The following is a 19,057-nucleotide window of genomic DNA, read 5'->3' as shown; positions in this document are numbered from 1 at the left end:
AGAGTTAATATTCCAGGGCTGTCACTGACTCAAGCTATCCCCCTAGAATTCCTGCTAAAAAGCAGAAGCAGATATTCACAGCTTTAGGCAGACACCACAGCCCAGGCGTCCAGACTGTACAGGACAGTGGGTCAGGGAGGGCAGACACATGGCCAGGTGGGACGTGGAAGACCTGTGAGCTCAGAGCAGATCAGACTACTTCTCACACGAGTGAGTTATGACACGTTGTATCAACTCATATTCAACCAATGTTTATTAACAGCCTAATATATTTTTAAAGAGCCCGATATACAGAACACTTTTACACGCTTATCACACTTAATCCAACCCCCTTCTGAGAGTGACGTCATCAGTGCTTTCCGACAGATGAAAACCTGAGGCTCAGAGAGAAGAGCAGCTTATCTGGAGCTCTCCAGTCCGTAAGTGCAGCAGGGGTCTGACTCAGGCCTGTTGGATTCCAAGTCAGAAACGTTTCCTCCTGTACCACACTGCCTCTCTGGAAGGGCAGAGGGGAACCTAAGCCACAAGGCAGAAACAGGTCCTAAGCGGCTGCCTCCTAGACCAGGCTAGGCTGTACCCAATGGGTGACACCAGTCAGGAAGGAGAGGAAGGAGGGAGAAGATCTTAGAAGTGGAGAGGAGGGGGCTATAATTCAACCCAAGGATTTCCCCTCAATCCGCCTCTCAGTACAGAAGTATGCTGTGCTGACAGGCTGGGAGAACAAGGTACCCCTGCCCAGGAGTAGACAGGCAAAGGCCTTTAAGTTCAAGCCAGATGAGGAGATCCAGAAAATGTGTCCTCCTAGGCTGCTAGGTGTGGTGGAGGACCAGATTAGTGGGATGGGAAGGGAAAGGAAGGCGAGCCCACCGTGGAGTGGCATCCTCTGGTTGGTAGAGAGCCAACAAAGAATGAAGACAAACCATAGGACCTCGCTCGCTTTGGCCTCTCAGCCCAACACCCCAGCTTGGCCAGACAGGAAGGCTTCCTCTGACATGCCACCCGGCTCAGTCTATCTTCTCAGGCTTTTTCCAGGACTTGTGAGTTTCCAGAAAGATCTTGACCAGAGACAGGAGGATGGGCACAGCCATAGGCAGGAAAAGTGGGATATAGATAGCAAACTTCTGGTCATCAGGGAAATACAAGAGGTGGAGGAGCGAGGGATCAAAAAAGGCACGCTCCGAAGATGTCACGGCTTCCTGGCTGGCCACAAAGGCGGCTGACAGGTGCCCAAGGGCTAGCTCCTCCGCTGCCTTCTGGACCGCAGCCACAGCCCTATATACCTAGGAAGGTGAAGGGATGGCAGTCACCAGTATGTCCTAGGCACGGGGCAGGGGAAGAGTGCTGGCCTTTCGGCACCCTCCGTCTCCCAGGGGAAGTTTCCTGGAGTCCACCCAAGCTATGTGGAAGTTAGTCAAAACGGGCTGTTGTTTATTTTCTGAGGGTCAGCTAGAAACTTCCGTTTGTTCCCACCTCGACTCCAACTGGGGAGCTGGCATGGCTTCCAGAGGAAGCTTGAGGTATTTATTTACGGATGGCATGCTCACTGGCCCATCCTTTCCCGGCCCATTTACCTCAGATGCCACATCATCCTTGATGACAATGTTGCTGATCTTGCCCAGAAGCTGAGACAGGGAGGTGAGGGTGGTGGTGGCTGTGGCCAGGTTCTCCACCGACCGAGCCCAGAGCAATCGGTCCAGCTCCCAGGTCATGAGTCCTTCACTCTTTGGTCCTGAAAGCAGGCATTTTGGAGGCACCTGGGGCTGAGCGATCCCAAAGAGAAGCCTGTGGAAATGGTACCGGGAGACCAGAGTTGCTGTGCACAGGGGTGCCAATGCTAAAATTCCCATCGTCTCTGTCCTAGCCAGGCACCGGTTTTACGGAGGACCACAGAGGTGGAGGAATGAGAAGCGGCAGCAGACAACCCAGATTTCCAAACCCCGCCTCGACCAAGTATCTCCATTTCCACCCTGGAGTTCCAAGATCTTGTCTGGAAACCGTGCTGTGGTTTAAACGGTTCTTTAGCCCCAGCTTAGTTTGGTTCCCTCTCTGTAACCTTTCTCTGAGCAAATGGACTCCGTGGGACAGGGATGGCAGGCCCACCTTTGACAAGATGTGTATGCCTTGAGGTGCTGCTAATTACCAGAATACAGTCCTAATTACCCAGAAGCCACTTCAGCATCTTCAATGTAGAGTGTCAGATGACTGCCCTCAATTCATGGGTTAACAAAACATAAGTAGCTATTTTCTTTAACAAAAAAAAAAAAAAAAAAAAAAAAAAAAAAAAAAAAAAAAAAAAAAAAAAAAAAAAAAAAAAAAAAAAAAAAATGAAAGAAAGAAAAACAAAACAAGGGGCTGGAGAGATGGCTCAGTGGTTAAGAGCACTGGCTGCTCTTCCAGAGGAGCAGCTGGGTTTGATTTCCAGCACCACCTGATGGCTTACAACCATTTGTAACTCCAGTTCCAGGAGATCCAGTGCCCTCTTCTGGCCTCTGTGGGCATGAGGCATACATGCAGGCAAAACATCCATACACATAAAGTAAAAAATTAAATAAAAAATTTAAAAATTATGAGACCTTGTCTCAAAAGAAAACAAAAACAAAACAGTTACTTTCTATCTCACTTTTTCTTATTCTTTTTCTTTCTTTTTTTTTTCCCCCTCGAGACAGGGTTTCTCTGTGTAACAGTCCTGGCTGTCCTGGAACTCACTCTGTAGACCAGGCTGGCCTCGAACTCACAAAGATCCGCTGGGATTAAAGGCGTGCGCCACCATCATGCCCCAGCAACAGTTGTTTTCTTACACACCCCTAATCACAGCTGGAAAGCTGGCTTCTATTTTTCTGAAGGCAAGGTTTGCCAGCTGCCTGCCCTCCTTAGGAGAAGGACCATCTGGAAACTTTCCCTGGTCTCGCTGGGGCTCTAGGCACAGCCACAGCCCTCCACAGCCCTCCACCAGGGGAGAGTGCATTCTGCTCTGCCACCCGCCTGTATCCACAGGGTCGGTGGGCACAGCCCCAAAGGGATCACGCAGGGCGGGCCTCACCTCAGCTGAGCCAGGAACACCTGCATCACCTGCACCATGTCCACCTCAACTCTCACTGGCAGATCGGAGGCATTATAGATTTGGGGGTCGACGTTGTATATCTGAAAATGGGGAATGAAATTACCTTAATACCACACAGGACCGTGCACATTTCTGCTTAGTAGTCAGAGGCCATTAAAAGAAAAGGAAGATATGGCTTCTGCTATCCACAGGCTATACCTCTCAGGGTCACAGCAACCCTTTCCCCTACTTTAAAAAAAAAAAAAAAATTTGAGTATCCATGTACTTAAGTACTAAAGAAGCTTCAAGTACATTATTCTAATTGACCCCTCAAAGGTCCTGTGAGATTCAAAACAGTTATCTTGGACCAGAGGACAGAGGAGAGGAGGGTCTCACCACTGCAGGACTCCCCCACGGAAGCCAAGAGCTAAGATGGACACAGACTAGCCTCCAGCGCAAACTGGTGAGTACAAAAAGCACTGACCAGGGCTGGAGAGATGGCTCAGAGGTTAAGAGCACTGGCTGCTCTTCCAGAGGTCCTGAGTTCAATTCCCAGCAACCACATAGTGGCTCACAACCATCTGTAATGAGATCTGGTGCCCTCTTCTGGCCTGCAGTCATACATGCTGTATACATAATAAATAAATAAATCTTAAAAAAATAAAAAATAAAGTACATGAACTCATTTAAAAAAAAAAAAAAAAAAAAGCACTGACCAAAGAAACAGCTGGGCTGGCAGAGGAGGGGCTCAAGCACGGCCCTGTCACCTCGCTGGCACACCTCACTTGCACATGCTCCTCCCCTCAGGGGCCCACCCACTGCCCCAGAGACAGGCTGATGGGAGTTCCCTGGAAAGAAAATGTGGACTCTGGGGTCTGAACAGGGTGATTCTTACCATAATGCCACCCCAGCGGGGACTGTGGAAGGCATTGGTGGCCACCGGAGCCCCGTCCTTGTCCTGAATGTACAGAGGGGAGTGTGCGAGCTCAGGCACGTAGAGCAGGAAGTTGAGCACAGGGTACAGAGAGGCAGCGCTGGATCCTGGGGGACAGACAGAGGAGTTAGGACACCCAAACACGTGACTCCTGGGTCAGAGTCCCAGGGTCCGCCTCTCCCTGGCTGGTCGGACTAGGTTCCCCCAAATGACACTCACTAGGGCACTCTCGACTCCTCCCAACTCTTCTACATGTACCACGTGGATGGGACAGAGTCCTTGACCCCCAGATGTCCCTGGTTTTCTGCCCTCTGAGAGCCCACCCTCCTCCTCACTGCAAAGAGGAACCTCAACCCTACCTGGTTCTAGGCTGGTCTCCTGGCAGCTCTCTGCTGTCCCTCAAAGACCTTCACAGCAGGCTAAAGCTCAGATTCCTCAGCACAGTCTTAATGGTCGGGCGCCGGCCTTCCCGGCCTCATCTGTGGTCTCCACTTCCATTTCAGCTTCCTAAACTACCCCAAGCTCCCTCGGTCTCTCTGCTCTTACTTTCCTTTGTCAGGGCGTCCCCTCTGCCCTAACAGCCTTTCTGTCTCCGTCCTCACACTGCCACAGAGCGTCCTTTGCTAATGTTGTAGAATGCACGAAGTAACGAAGGAAAGAGGAATTTGCAGAGGACACGTGCCAGCCCTCTTGAAATCCTTGTCCATACTTAACAATGCACTTAACTCCGGTCTGCCTGTATCAGTTCTTCACCACACTCCCCAGGGCTCCTTCCCTCCAGACAAAGGATTACAATCCTAGCTTCAAGGTTCCCCTAATTCAATGAATACGACTGTGCATTCAAATTCTGCTTTGGGCTGGTGAGATGGCCCGGTGGGTAAAGGTGCTTGCCACCATATCTGGTGACCTGAATCTAATCCCCGGGACCTACATAATGGAAAGAAGATGAGCTCTCACAAGCGTACTCTGACCTCCACATGCATATCACAACAGACCCCTCAACAGCCACCAAATACAGAAAGAAAGGTTACAAGAAAAACCAAGGCACTGGAGAGGTGTCTCAGCAGGTAAGAGTACTGGCTGTTCTTCCAGAGAACCTGATTTAGTTCCCACAACTGTCCGTAACTCCAGTTCCAAGAGGTCTGACACCCTCATACAGACATGCATGCAGGCAAAACACCAATGCACATGAAATAAAAATAAATAATTCATTTTAAAAGAAGAAAAGAAACCCCAAATTCTGCTTTCAAAGGCTGGAGATGCAGCTCAATTGTAGAGCATGTGCCTGGTAAACACAAGACCCCTGAGTTCAATCCCCAGAACTGAGAGAAGAAAAATTAGTGTTGTTCTTTTTAAAAGCTGGGTATGGTGGCACATGCCTATAATCTCAGCACTTGGGGAGGTGGAAGCAGTTCACGGCTCTCTTGGCTACACAGTGAGCATGAAGCCAGCCTAGGATAAGACCCTGTCTCAACAAAACAAAACCAAGACTTCTACCTTTCTGAGGTACATGAACTCTGCCTCAAACAATGAAAGGGTAAGATGAGAGGATGTGAGAGACAGAGACAGACAAAGACAAAGACAGAGACAGACAGACAGAGACAAAGACAGAGACAGACAGATGAGACAGAGAGAGAGAGAGAGAGAGAGAGAGAGAGAGAGAGAGAGAGAGAGAGAGAGAGAGAGACTAAATCTTGCCAATCCAAAAAGACCAATTCGACCACAGCCCACCTCCAACCCCAGGCCATGCCTACAGTGTTCTCTGTGGCCTGGTGGAAAGCCTCGTCAAGCACTCACCCAGCCGGGACTCCACCGGGTTGATGACGTGGGGGAGGCTGTGCATGGCTAAGTAGTAGCTAGATGAGGCTGGGTCAAAGCGGGGGTTCACTCCCAGCATGGCATAATAAAGGATCTGTGGTGAAAAGACAGAACAGGCCATTTCTCTTCTCTGTTCATGAATTTAGAGTCTACCTTCTCTAAGAAAAGGGTTGAGGTAACTTGTAAAAATACATTCAGGACAAGGCAAAATATACAAGACCAAGTCAGGGCTCAGAGAAAATAGGTGTATGGAAGAAAATAACAAAATCAAGATAAAGTTAACATACTAAACACATACTTAGAAAACCACATATTTCACTAGGTTTCCAAACAGCCAAAGAGGAAAATGAAGAAAAAGCATTAAAAAAAAAAAAGAAAAAAGAAAAAGCATTGGTTCACAAGACCAATCAAGCATGCTATTCCGAGGTAACCACTCCCACCAGCAGAACTTGATAAACAGTCCCCCCACATTTCCCCTACAAGGACAGGATGTGATACAGAAAGCAGGCAGCATTCTTTATGGCTTTATTGTTACAGTGTGCACATATTTCAGAAAGCTTTTTTAAATAAATTCCTGAAGAGCGGCTGACGGCTTTCCTATCTGGGTGCAACTGCTGAAGAAGTTCCAGAGTCCTAAGGAAGCTGCTTTGTTAAGCCTCTCTGACTGGACTCCTTGAACCAGACACCAAGGAAGAAAGGACACCGGCACCTGCCCTCAAGGGATCAATGGGCTGATGGAGATCAAACAGGTGCACACACACACACACACACACACACTGATGCCCACAAGCTACACACCTGCACCTGCTCACATGACACTGCCCTGCACATAGCTACGCCAGCAAACCAGCATGCCATAAGAGATGGAAGAGCAGACGTGTAAACACTACATGTGTACAGACTTTGAAAGAAATTCCTGAACTCACTCCGGGTCTTACCTGAGAGTCCACAGAGAAATTGCCAGCGGCGCGGAGGGCACTCAGGAAAGGCTGCACATAGCGCTGGACAGCCCCCTCGATGTCCCAGTGGACATCATGGGACTTGGGGTCTGGGTTGAGTAAGCTGAAAGTGATCTCGTAGCCTACAGAAAGAGGAGTCATGGAATTCAGAGGACACCCAGGAAAAGGAGGCAGCCTCTAGCCCACCTCATCTGGATGGGAAAGGGTGCCAGGAAGAACCAGAGAGGACAGAGGTGAGGTAAGGAACACTACCGAGTGCTTTAAGGAAAAAAATGGGCTGGGTAGTAGTAGCGCACACCTTTAGTCCCAGCATTCGGGAGGCAGAGAACTCTGTGAGTTCAAGGCCAGCCTGGTCTACAGAGAGTTTCAAGACAACCAGGACTACACAGAGAGACCCTGTCTCGGAAGAAGAAAAAAAAAGAAAAAAAGAAATGGAGAAGCCAAACATGGTGGCTCCTGCCTTTAATCACAGCACTACAAAGGCAGAAGCAGAGGCAGGAGGATTTCCGTAAGTGTGAGGACAGCCTGGTCTACAGAGTGAGTTCCAGGACAGCTAGAGCTGTTTCCAAAAAAAAAAAGAAAGAAAAAGAAAAAGGGGCTGGAGAGATGGCTCAGAGGTTAAGAGCACTGGCTGCTCTTCCAGAGGTCCTGAGTTCAATTCCCAGCAACCACATAGCAGCTGATACCCATCTGTAATGAGATCTGGTGCCCTCTTCTGGCCCACAGGCATACATGCAGACAGAAACACTGTATACATAATAAATAAATAAGTCTTAAGAAAGAAAAAACTGGAGAAAGGGCTCAGAGCTTTAAAGTACCATTGCTCTTGCAGAAGACCCAGGTTCAATTCCTGGCACCCACAGGGTGGCTCACAACCATCTTAACTCCAGTTCCAGAGGACCTGACACCCTCTCTGACCTCCAAGCGTCCACACCATAACATATATACATGCAGACAAAACACTCATTGACATAAAGTAAATAAATCTAAAAAATCTTTTTGAAAATGGGGCCCAGAAAAGACAGGCATAAGCAGCTTGCACAGGTTTCCCGCTGTTCCATCCACCTGACTCGTTTCTTCTCCCTGTCTGTAACGAAGCCCAGAGCCCTACCCAAGCTGGACTTGAGAGGCCTCCTCTTATCAGAGCTCCACTTGTCCTCGGGGAGGTGGTCAGCCAGAGCTGCGGCGAGCACATCCTCTGTCAAAGACATGGCCTGGGCTACTTGGATTATGCGGCGGCCAATGATGTTGAAGGCTTCCCGGTGCATTATCCCCCGTACAACCGCTGTCCTCTCGGGTCCAATGTAGCTCATCATGTCCTGTGCAGGGTATGGAGGGATGGAAGACCACGGCCCAGTGAGGAGAAAGCACAAAGGCACTTCCTCAAGCCACACAACCCCCCCCCCTTTGTGAGAAAGCCAGCTTGGTCCACAGAATGAGTTCCAGGATAGCCTGGGCTACATCACAGAGAGACTCTGTTTCCAAAAAAAAAAAAAGAAAGAAAGAAAGAAAAAGAAAAGAAATTTGAACTGGAGGTATCAGGGTATCAGGAAGCCCTGGGTTCAAGCCTTGGGACTCTACACACAGGCATAGTGGTGCATGCCTGTAATTAATTCTACCACTTGGGAGGTAGGTAGAGGACAGGAAATTCAAGGCCATCCTTGGCTACAAACTGAGGTCAGCCTTCCGGCCCTGCTACATGAGATTCTATCAACTAAAAAAAAAAAAAAAACAAACAAATTAATCACTACCACTTTAACCACACACCAGTCTCGGGCTTAAAAAGACCCAAACTGATATAAGTGAATAATTGCACTAGCATGTTTATTGTAAACTGTGGAACTTCCTACAGCATGTGAGAGTTACAGGCAGGAGCAGCCCTACAAGAAGGTGGCCTGGGAGAGGATGAGCTCTTCTCAGCCTACCTGGGGAAGCAGGGAAGAGTGTTCGGAGATGATGTACACAGTCAGGGAGCCCTCTGCTTGCTTCTCCGGCTCAGCTAACATGGCTTCTGCCTCTGGGGATAACAGTCGTGACCCGTCAGAGGTGACATTATTACAGCTTCCCCAGGACCCCAGGGTGTTTGAGCCACCCAGTCCAGCTTTCAGCCCACAGAGGGACCGGGCTGAACCCCAAGGCATCTCATTCCCAGCTTTCTCAGAGAAGCTTGGGAAGTGAAGACACAGCATGGAAATCACACTTAGATGTCCTAGTCAGGGTCACTACTGCTGTGATGGAACACCATGACCAAAGCAACCGGAGGAGGAGAGGGTTTGTTTCAGCTTATTCTTCCAGGTCCATCCCTGAGGGAAGCCAGGGCAGGAACCTGGAGACAGGAGCCGATGCAGAGGCCTTGGAGGAGGGCTGCTTACTGGCTTGCTCATCACGGCTGGCTCAGCCTTTCTTATAGACCCGGGATCACTGGCCCAGGGCTAGCACCACCCACAATGGGCTGGGCCCTCCCCACCAATCACTAAGTAAGAAAGTGCCCTACAGCTGGATTTTATGGAGGCGTTTTCTCAACTGAGATTCCCTACTATAAGGTTACTCTATCTTGTGTCATGTTGACATAAGACTAGGCAGCGCAGGAGAGCAGAAGGAAAAAGAGAACCACTCATCAAAGCGGTCATACCATATACACTGCCCAGCGACAGTGCCTCCTCCTCGTGGTCCAGAGCTCTCCGGTAGGCCTTCTGGAATCGGCACTTGATTTTCATTTTGTCTGGAACGAAGAACACGTGAAGGACATTAGACCTCAGCTACCTGCCAGCTGGGCACCTCCAGCATTAACGACATCAGGATGGCTCTTCAGAGAAAGAAAATGTACATGTACCACACAGTGACAGCCACTCCAATCATTTCTGCAAAGATGACAGCAGACACATGACGTTCACGTCACCCTTTTGCCCCAGCTCTTGCCTCTGACTGTGAGCTCACTGGTCCTCTTGCCAGAAATCTCCACACTGGGGGAGTTGAATCAATGTACATTGTATTGATTGGAGAGAGGAGAAAAACCATACAGTAACCAGTCGATAAGCCTGATGAAAACCAAAGCTCTGGTACAACGCAGGAAGTTAGTGCTAAAGCAAGGAGGCCTGCCGTCTCCTCCGTCGCTCAGGGCTACTCAGCACTGTCCTTTGTGACGGTCCTGACCAGTGTAATAAGAAAGGAAAATGAAACCTAAAAAATTCAGAAGAGGACTGCAGAGATGATTCAGTGGATAAAGAGTGTGCTGCACAAGCATAGAGAATGTGCTGTACAAGACGGGCGGTGGTGGCGCACACCTTTAACACAGTGAAACCTTGTCTTCAAACAAACAAACAAAAAGATTGTGTTGGACAAGCCTAAGAAGAGTGTGCTGCACAAGCAAAAGAAGAGTGTGCCGCACGAGCATGAAGATCTGAGCTCACACCCCCAGTTTCCACATAAAAGCCGGTTGTGGAGCACACACCTGCAACTTTAGTACTGGTGAGCGGGGACAGGCAGGTCCTGGGGACTCCTGACCAGCCAACCAGGCTGAAATGGGGCTTCACAGAGAGATACTACCTCAAGAAACACAAAAACAAAGTGAACTAGAAGACAGAAGTAAAATGATAAAGGACCTTGGTAAAAGCTTCTGGTCTGGCAATGTGGAGAGGTCTGCTGAGCAATGCTTGGAGATTTAGGGATTCTAAGATAACTCAAGGTTCAGTGAGTAATGCTTCTTCAAAAAACGAAGGTGGGAAACAACCGAGGAAGACACCAGACACTGGCCTTAGGTTTCCCTGTTTGTATGTACATCCATGCTCACATGCTCACATACACACAAGCATGCACATGCCAAACACACACACACACACACACACACACGCACACACGCACACATTAAAAGAAACAAAATAGCTATTTTTGAAGTGCTATAATTATTTTTCACACACACAAAAATGGCCAGTGGCTAGAGAGATGGCTCAGCTTCTAGAGAACCAGGGTTCAGCTGTCAGCACCCACACTGTGTGTACTCCAGTTGCAGGGAACGATTCCCTCTTCTGTTCTCTGAATACACATGGTACACAGACTACAGTCAGGCAAACATACATACACATAAAATAAAAATAAGTAAAATCTAAAAAATGTTTAAGTTTTTTTTTTTTTTTTTTTTGTGTGTGTGTGTGTGTGTGTGTGTGTGTGTGTGTGTGTGTTTAGAGAACCATCTGAAAGCCACTAGAGCTAGGAACAGCTCAGCAGAATGACCACACACAAAATGATCCACGAACCAGCAGCTGCACAAGTAATGGCATCTGAGTTACTCAATATGACAGGGGAACTAAAGCCACCAACAGCAGACATATTTGTAATCCCTGCATTCAAGAGGCTGAGGCTGGAGAATGGCCACAAGTCTGAGGCCAGCTAGAGATAGACAAGGACACCCTGTCTCAATAAACAGGAATGAACTAGAAGGAAAAAAATAAAATTATAAATAACTTTTGTAAAAGCATTAAATATAGGACTATGGATAGGACTATGTGAGTGAAGCCTGGAGATTTAATGAACACTAAGGTAATTTAGATGTCTTTAATGTTTCATTTCATTTCATTTTATGTTGAGACAAGGTTTCACTATGAGCCCTGGCCTAGCCTGAAACTTGCAATGTAGACCAGGTTGGCCTGGAACTCAGAGATCCACCTGGCTCTGCCTCCTGAGATCTGGCACCTTTTCCCACTGAGCGATCTTGTCAGCTCCTGTAAAGACTTCTGCCTAACAGACTGAACCTGCAGCCACGTGTGGTGGTGCATGCCTCTCAGTACTTCAAGGTCTCTGTTCAGCCTGTATCTCCAGCCATGCCTGATGTTTTACTTGGAATTTCAGCAAGGCAAAACTGTTCAGATTACTCAACTCAGTCATTCATACCTCCATGAGAAAGACAGGAAGAGTGTCACTAACTATCAGACCTGGATTTAATCCCAGTTCTTGTTTACTAGCTTTGTGATTTGGAGCAAGACAAATCCTATAAATCCTGGTTTCTTCATTTATAAAATGAGAATCATTCTGCTGGGATTAAATGAGGCAAATTGTGCAGCTGTCTGCCTGGCTTCCTGCAGACAGCATGACTGATACCAGTTATCTTCCTATCCCTTCACAGTATTCCTTCTGTCTGGAAGGCTCTCCACTCTGCCCATTTAATCTGACCCCTATATGTCCAGTTCCTAAAAATCTAACTTCAAGCCGGGCAGTGGTGGCGCACGCCTTTGATCCCAGCACTCGGGAGGCAGAGGCAGGCGGATCTCTGTGAGATCGAGGCCAGCCTGGTCTACTGGGTGAGTTCTAGAACAGCCAGTGCTGCACAGAGAAACCCGTCTCTCAAGGAAAAAAAAATGCTATCCATCAAAGCCCTCTCCACCTTTGTGTCCTCTCTGGCAGGTAAGGAGGGAATCCAGGGTAAGGAGGGAATCCAGGCTCTCCTGTGCCCCTACCACTAATCCAAACCTCCAGCCTTGGAGCATTTTGCCTGTTTCTCTCTCCCTGGTGTGACGATAAACGTCTTGAAAACATTACCAATTTATTATTCATCCTCAAGTTCTTGGTACCTAACAAAGTGCCTAACAACAAAATGCATGAGGTTAGAATGACACGGGTCTGGATAGGAGCCGGTGTAACCAGACTCCAGGGTTCTTCCAGGTACATCCTGCTTTCTCTATACACTGACGGGTATCAACTGCTACTGATACGGTAGCAGAACTTACCTTATGAATTAAATTACCATGACGACACTGAACTTAAGGCTATCTCTCCCCTTCCTAAATAAACACACTGTTGTTCATTCCAAAAAAAAGATCTTTTAGGGGGCCGAGGGCAGGGAGATGGCTCAGTGAGTAAAGGTATTTGCTGCCAAGCCTGACGACCTGAATTGGATTCCCCAGGACCCACGAGGTGGAAGGAGAAATGACTTCCACATATTGTCCTCTGACCTACACACACACACACACACACACACACACACACACACACACACACACACACACACACACTAAATGCAATAAAACATTCTAAAGTAAGTTATGACACACCCACGCTCCTCCTGTGGAATCCAGCTCTGAGTTTTGGGTCTGGCTCAGCCCTGACGCCCTCTCTCAAGGGAACTCACATTTCAGAGGGATCTCTCTCTCATGCACAACGGTGAAGGGAAGCTTCTGGTCGTCCAGGGGCACAGAGTCCCGAGTAAACACAACTGTGACTGGCACCATGAGCCGGAGCTGCGCGGAGGAGGGCATTGGGGGGCCTTGAGCGACGTCTGCATTTTGCGGTGGGCGGCCCCCCTCCACCCTCGTCTTCCTCACTCAAGTCTCACCTGCAGGGCATTCAACCCACTGATCTCGGAGTAAGGCAACGGGGCTCGGTAGGTCTCCGTGGTCTTCCACCAGAGCGGCAGTCCCAGCAGGATGGCCACCGCGGCGAAGAACAGCGCGGAGCGCTTGCCCCGGACCACCTCTGAGGGCACAAGGGGCGGACTGAGGCTCGGGAACCAGGGTGCGTGCCCGCCACACGGCGATCGCAGACAAGTGCGAGCTGCCAGGACTCTCCGTGCGAGCCGCTCCCGCGTGGCGTGCCCCCGAACCCAGCCTGGAGGGACCTGTCTGGTTTCTCGCGCCCCACCCACACATTCCGCCCGCGAGACCTCCGCGCCGCGCCCTCCACCCGAAATCCACCGAACCTAGGTCCGTAGCCGCGGCCCCCGCGGCCGCCATACTCGCTTCCGGCTGCCCAGGTCGCCGAGGGGCGGGGCCTCGTGAGTTTCCTCCAATAGGAAACCTCAGCATGAAGGGGCGGGACCACGGTGCCCGACCGCTGCCAATTGCGAGCGACACTGCAGACGCACACGAGTGCGCAGGCAGAGCCCGTGAGCGGGTATCCGCCGGGCAGGACGCTTGATCTGATCCTCGCTTTCCCGGGAACGCGCCTGGCACTGCGTAGCTCCACAGCGCCAGCTCAGAGAGAAGGCAAGACTCGCTAAGTAGCCCAGGCTGGCCCTCCGACTTTGGGCAAGCCCCCGCCTCAGCCTCTCCAGTGCAGGGGATTACGAACATGCACCGCACCCCCGCACCACCACCCCCAGCGGAAGGAGAATATTTATTTCAGTGAAGCCAAGCTTATCAAGAGCTTGACTCCCGAAAAGCTTTCTAATGTCATCCCTAGCATAGGGTCTCTCTTCAGGACACCGGCTCTTCAAAGCTTAAAGACGAAACTGACAAAACCGTAACTTTTTTTTTTTTTTTTGTTTTTTGTTTTCTGTTTTTTGTTTTTTGTTTTTCGAGACAGGGTTTCTCTGTGTAGCTTTGCTCCTTTCCTGGAACTCGCTTTGGAGACCAGGCTGGCCTCGAACTCACAGAGATCTGCCTGGCTCTGCCTCCCGAGTGCTGGGATTAAAGGTGTTCGCCACCACCATGTGCGCTCAAAACCATAACTTTTTAGCATGATTGGCTACTCTGGGATTAATTTTAATTGATTTAGTTAGTTTTGAGACAGATTTCCCTACATGACCCAGAAGGACAAAGTGATCCTGTCCCCAGTGTCTCAGCATCCCAAGTAGCTGAGACTATAGGCACAGGTCACCACATCCAGCTTCTAGAATTTAAAAATCGGTTCCAATTTGGAAAAGTCAGGATGCTTCATTGAAATTTCTTTAACATAGATTCTATATTCTAATGACTCTAGTTTACATCCTGGCTTCATTTATTACCTGAACAGCAGCTCTCTGAGCCTGCTTCTGCCTATGAGAAAGACTATTCACTACTTTACAGAGCTGTCTTAGTACAGATCATAGTGGTTAGAGGAACACCGCCTGGCAGAATCACAGAAACTGCCGAGTTAGCTGCTCTTTTGTTATAAGGTCAGGCCACACAAAGCAGAGCAGCAATGATTTCTCCAGTTCACAGGACACAGCCAGTCTAGTGTCACCCTACCTCACACTCTAGCCCAGAGATCAGCATTCAGCACAAAGCCCTACCAGTTCCAACGTTGCCCAGATTCTCAAATGAATCCCTTCTCTACATGGAAGTGGGCGATCGCCCTTGGCAAGCTCTGGCAGCCCAGGGTCTTGGAAGGTTTTCTTATTGGAAAGTGCCCAAGTGCACATTTCTCCCTAAATGTGTCGGGCCCAGCAGGAATCAGTAATGCTGAAACGAGAGAGAACTGGTCCACTCTCATCCCTGCTCATCTGGCTGACTCCCTGCTTTGCGTCCTGCACAAAATCTGTTTCAGGAGTTATCTGCTTCTGTTGCTCATCGTGCTGGCGCTGCAGTCCAGTGCCTTTGATGTGGCAGTCCCTGGAAGACTTGTAGTCCCCATTACACCCTCTTACAGCTCCACTCCAGCCTTGGAGATCAGCAGGTAGGAGCCTGAACCGGGGATGGTGAACCAAGTGAGCCCAGTAAAACTCAGATCTCACCGCTCCACCACCATAGTCAGAGGGCACTGAGATAGGATCGGCTGATCACACACAGGGAGACAGGACTTTGATGTGTGCAACAGACAGACAGAGTAGTGTGTTTTGCTCCCATTTATTTGCTGTGTACTCGGGGCATGAGTCAGGGCTGGTGCACTTCCCCCTGATCCCAAGAGAGAGCCTAAGGGCAAGCTACACCATCATGGGAAATCTGTAAGGGGTGACGGAGCCAGGGGAAAGACCCACACGTTCTGTTCTGACTTCTAGAAAAGTCCCCCTGCCCCCAGACTTGGGGGGGGGGCCTCCCTGCCCTCCCATTCCATGGTTTCGGGTGCATCAATGCGAGACAGAAAGAGAGGAGAGGAAAAGATGAGTTGGTGCTGGATGAAGACATCTCTGCTCTGCGTGGCTGTTTGGCCCTGGCTGTGACTACAGGGTGCACGTGACTAGGCCAAGGGCTGTGGGCTGGGCAGGTGCGCCTCAGTAGGCGTGGTTGGCGACGTAGAGGGACTGGGCTGCCGCTCCACCATCTCCACTGCCTTCGTATCTGCCCTGGGCCGCCAGCCCGTTCATCTGCAAAAGAGAATGGAGGGGGGACAGGTGAGCAGGCTGAGCCAGACCACAGGTGCGGAACCCTGCCCAGTTTGGGACCTCCGGGTGCTACACACCATCTCTCCCTACCTCTGCCCGTTTGATAAACTCCTCAGTCGCAGCCCCTGCATTGTCCCTTTGTCCTCTCCAGGCATTGAGTGCCGATGCCTGCAGGGCACGTCCATAGGAGAAGGTGAGGGCCCAGGGCCGGGGAAGCGGGCAGCGATTGATGGCATTGAGGTTGAGGGACGCCTCCTCTTCGCTCTGACCCCCGGATAGGAAAGTCACTCCTGGAGTAGAGGGAGAAGACACACTGACTGATCATCCTACACTTTTTCTGTGCCACAGAAAAACCTGGAAGTCAGACCTGGAGTAATAGGGGCAATTCTGTACCTGGGACAGCGGGGGGCACAGTCCGACGCAGGGCAGTGACGGTAGCCATGGCGATCTCTTCTGGGCTATACTTGATGGGACAGGCATGGCCAGGGGTCACCATGTTGGGCTTGAGCAGAGTCCCTTCCAGATATACATGATGATCACTCAGGGCCTTGTACACAGCAGCCAGGACCTGGGAATCAGAGGAGGTTTATGCAGGGCTGGGGCCACTGTTCAGTCTGCTATGCTCTCCCCATCCAGGGGTGGGTGGTCACAGCATGTACAGGCTCATTCTCTGAAGCCTGTTTTGGAGTCAGCAAAGAGCCCTAAGTGAGAGTGTGCCTGGATCTGAGATGCAGGAACGGGGTCCAGGCACCCCTGACGGCTGTCCCTGACATGCCTGAGCTCAGCTGAACATTACCTTCTCTGTAACAAACTGGCAACGTTTGAGGTCATGGTCTCCGTCAGGCAGGATCTCAGGCTCCACAATAGGCACGATGCCATTCTGCAAGCAAGAGCAGGGTTAGCTGGGAGAAGCAGAAGATGGGACGGGAGAAAGCCATGGAAGCATACCTCCGCCAGGCATGGGCCATTCGTCCACCCACCCAAACCCCACCCAGCCCACACCTGCTGGCAGATGCTGGCATAGCGGGCCAGCACGTTGGCATTCTCCAGAATGGCCAGTGCTGAGGGTGTGCGATCACTGATCTTCAGTACACAGCGCCATTTGGCAAAATCGGCACCATCCTTCTTATACTGAGCACAGCGTTCCAAGAGTCCATCCAGTCCTGGAAACACAGTACCAGCTTCATCACCCTGCCCCTATCTTGCCAGTGTCAACCATGTCAAGCCTTTTTGGACTTCACACCTGCCCACCACATACCTTGAGTGGTGGTTTCCCCATCGGTCCCAGCTAGAGGCACTACACCCTTGTCAACCTGCAAAGAAAAGGTAAGTCGAGGGCTGGCCTTGCCACCCCTCCTACATACACCAGTTTCCAGGCAGGGCCAGGGGCTATATACCTTGATGCCTACAAGAATGCCCTTATCCTGGATGGTCCGGACAAAGGGGACCCCATTATCATCTTTCTGATAGAGCGTCTCATGGAAGAAGATGACGCCGCCGATACACTTTTTCACACGGTCATCCGCGCTGAATAGGACCTGGCGGTACAGCCGGCGATTCTCCTCAGTATTCTCTACCCCAATTTGGCTCAGCCTTTTGGCCATGCTGCCTAGAAGCAAGCAAAGGGAAGGCAGCCTTGTTCTTTGGCTGGCAACCTTTCCTCGACCCTGCCCACAGGCTCTCACTTACCTACGGACTCATCTGCAGCCAGAATGCCTTTGCCCGGGGCCACGATCCGGAGGGCAATATCAGACAGCTCCTTCTTCTGCTCAGCAGAAAGAGCTGGGTACGACTGGGGCATGGTGACAGCTGTCTGGAATGGAGACGAGAGAGAAACGCTAGACTCCAACAACTAACTCCTCGGCTTCCTCTCCTGACCAAACAGACTAAGTGCCCTTCCCAGCACAGGGCTGGAAGCTGAACAGCAGTCCTTGGCCTGAGTCCTGGGCATCAGAGTGGCACCAATCTCTTTGACAGCTAACAGGGTTAGAGCCCTAGTTCCCACATCTCCTTTTGTCCCTGATGGGCACCCTTCCCAGCTCCAGGAGAGATGCAGGATGGGGGACGGGGAGGTGGTAGCCCTGAAGCTATAGGTCTTCCTGGAAACCACTGCCCAGTTGAGAATGCCAACTCTTCCTTCACTGACTCTGGCCCTTGAGGGAGACAAAAGACCTGCCTTTTTCTGCTTCCCTTTCCTTTTCTTCCAAAGGCCCCCCCCCCGGGGGGGGGGGAAACCACTTTTCTCCAAGATTTGTGACTGAGACATTTAATCTACATCATCCTTCCCCACATCTAGAGGAAGGCAGGGGACAGGTCATGGAGTAGCAGCGGTACAGATAACAGCCCCAGCCTTCCATTACCTCTTCTCTTCCATACTGAAAACCTGACTGCCTACGCTACCGTCTATTCCCATACCTGTGTTGGAGACTGGCCCCAGAGGGCCGCAAGTATGGGAGGAACGAGGGCCAACAGGCTAGCTAGGTTTACATGAGAGGACAGGAAAGGGACACCAGCAGGTCATCTCCAGTACCCAGAAGCATTCCCCAGTGTGCCAGGAGGCACAGGAAATAGGGAGGCTTGACTCCCCACAACTCAAACTCCTAGTGGGGGATCCAGAGGCAAAGAATTAAGGTTGAGTGAATGGAGTGTGGAAAAGAGGAAGAGAGGCAAGAAAAACAGGAAGGAGCCCTGGAAGGTGGGACCCTTGATGGTGATGCTGGCTAACCAGTCCTGATGCTCTTCCTGGGCCTGTAGCCTAGACCTGGGGACCACCTAGAAGGAGCAGAAATGAACTGAGATTAAAATGCCCTGGGTGGGAGAGGCTAGCCCAGTGAAAAAATCCTGGAGGCTGAGTAAGACTTGGAACTCGAAAACCTGAGTTGCTAGGAGGAAGCGGGGAAGCAAGGTTTTCCTGAGCCATGGGGGTTTCAAGCACACAGAAAGCAGAGGATGCGAGGCTAGGGTTGAAAAGGTACACCAGGGACCCAGGGAGCAGAGCAAGGACAGCAGGGGAAGAGCCAAGGAACGGAAACAGGGATGCTGAGCATCTCCGCTTTGCCTGGTGCCCTTACCTGGACCAGTCAGCAGCAAGAGCCACAGGTACAGCTCACTTCGGGTCTGGTTAGCAACAGACAGGAGCTCAGTCCAAGCTGGAGTAAATAAGGCGGCGGATGCCGCAGAGCTACGTGACTCCCTGGGGGCGGGGCAGACACCTCCCCGTGCTAGTCCCGCCCTCTCCCCAGGACTGGTCTGGGGTAAGGCCACGCCTTCAGAGGTGGAGCAGTGAGGTGGAGTGA

At 50.6% G+C, this 19,057-nt stretch overlaps 2 protein-coding genes across 2 annotated transcripts; both read right to left on the bottom strand.

Moving 5' to 3' along the window:
• Window positions 1-230: 230 nt before the first annotated feature.
• Pigs (phosphatidylinositol glycan anchor biosynthesis class S) lies at window positions 231-13,545 on the bottom strand. Its single transcript, XM_028866883.2, has 12 exons — window positions 13,440-13,545; window positions 13,077-13,216; window positions 12,873-12,981; window positions 9,384-9,473; window positions 8,677-8,768; window positions 7,863-8,070; window positions 6,731-6,873; window positions 5,772-5,886; window positions 3,936-4,081; window positions 3,041-3,141; window positions 1,572-1,782; window positions 231-1,280 (listed from the first exon to the last, which is right to left on the bottom strand). The coding sequence occupies exons 1-12, from the start codon at window positions 13,543-13,545 to the stop codon at window positions 1,005-1,007; spliced, it is 1,737 nt and encodes a 578-aa protein (XP_028722716.2). The 3' UTR covers window positions 231-1,004.
• A 1,723-nt stretch (window positions 13,546-15,268) lies between these two features.
• Aldoc (aldolase, fructose-bisphosphate C) lies at window positions 15,269-18,945 on the bottom strand. Its single transcript, XM_028866882.2, has 9 exons — window positions 18,833-18,945; window positions 17,451-17,574; window positions 17,159-17,370; window positions 17,020-17,074; window positions 16,764-16,924; window positions 16,558-16,641; window positions 16,155-16,329; window positions 15,852-16,051; window positions 15,269-15,743 (listed from the first exon to the last, which is right to left on the bottom strand). Exons 2-9 carry the CDS (start codon window positions 17,560-17,562, stop codon window positions 15,651-15,653), a joined length of 1,092 nt encoding a protein of 363 aa, XP_028722715.1. The 5' UTR covers window positions 17,563-17,574; window positions 18,833-18,945; the 3' UTR covers window positions 15,269-15,650.
• Window positions 18,946-19,057: the final 112 nt, after the last annotated feature.

Source organism: Peromyscus leucopus, chromosome 8b (genome assembly GCF_004664715.2).
Source record: "Peromyscus leucopus breed LL Stock chromosome 8b, UCI_PerLeu_2.1, whole genome shotgun sequence".
NCBI classification, from domain to species: Eukaryota; Metazoa; Chordata; class Mammalia; order Rodentia; family Cricetidae; genus Peromyscus; species Peromyscus leucopus.
Note: the sequence above shows the minus strand (reverse complement) of the source record. Positions and strands in the feature narration are given on the sequence as shown.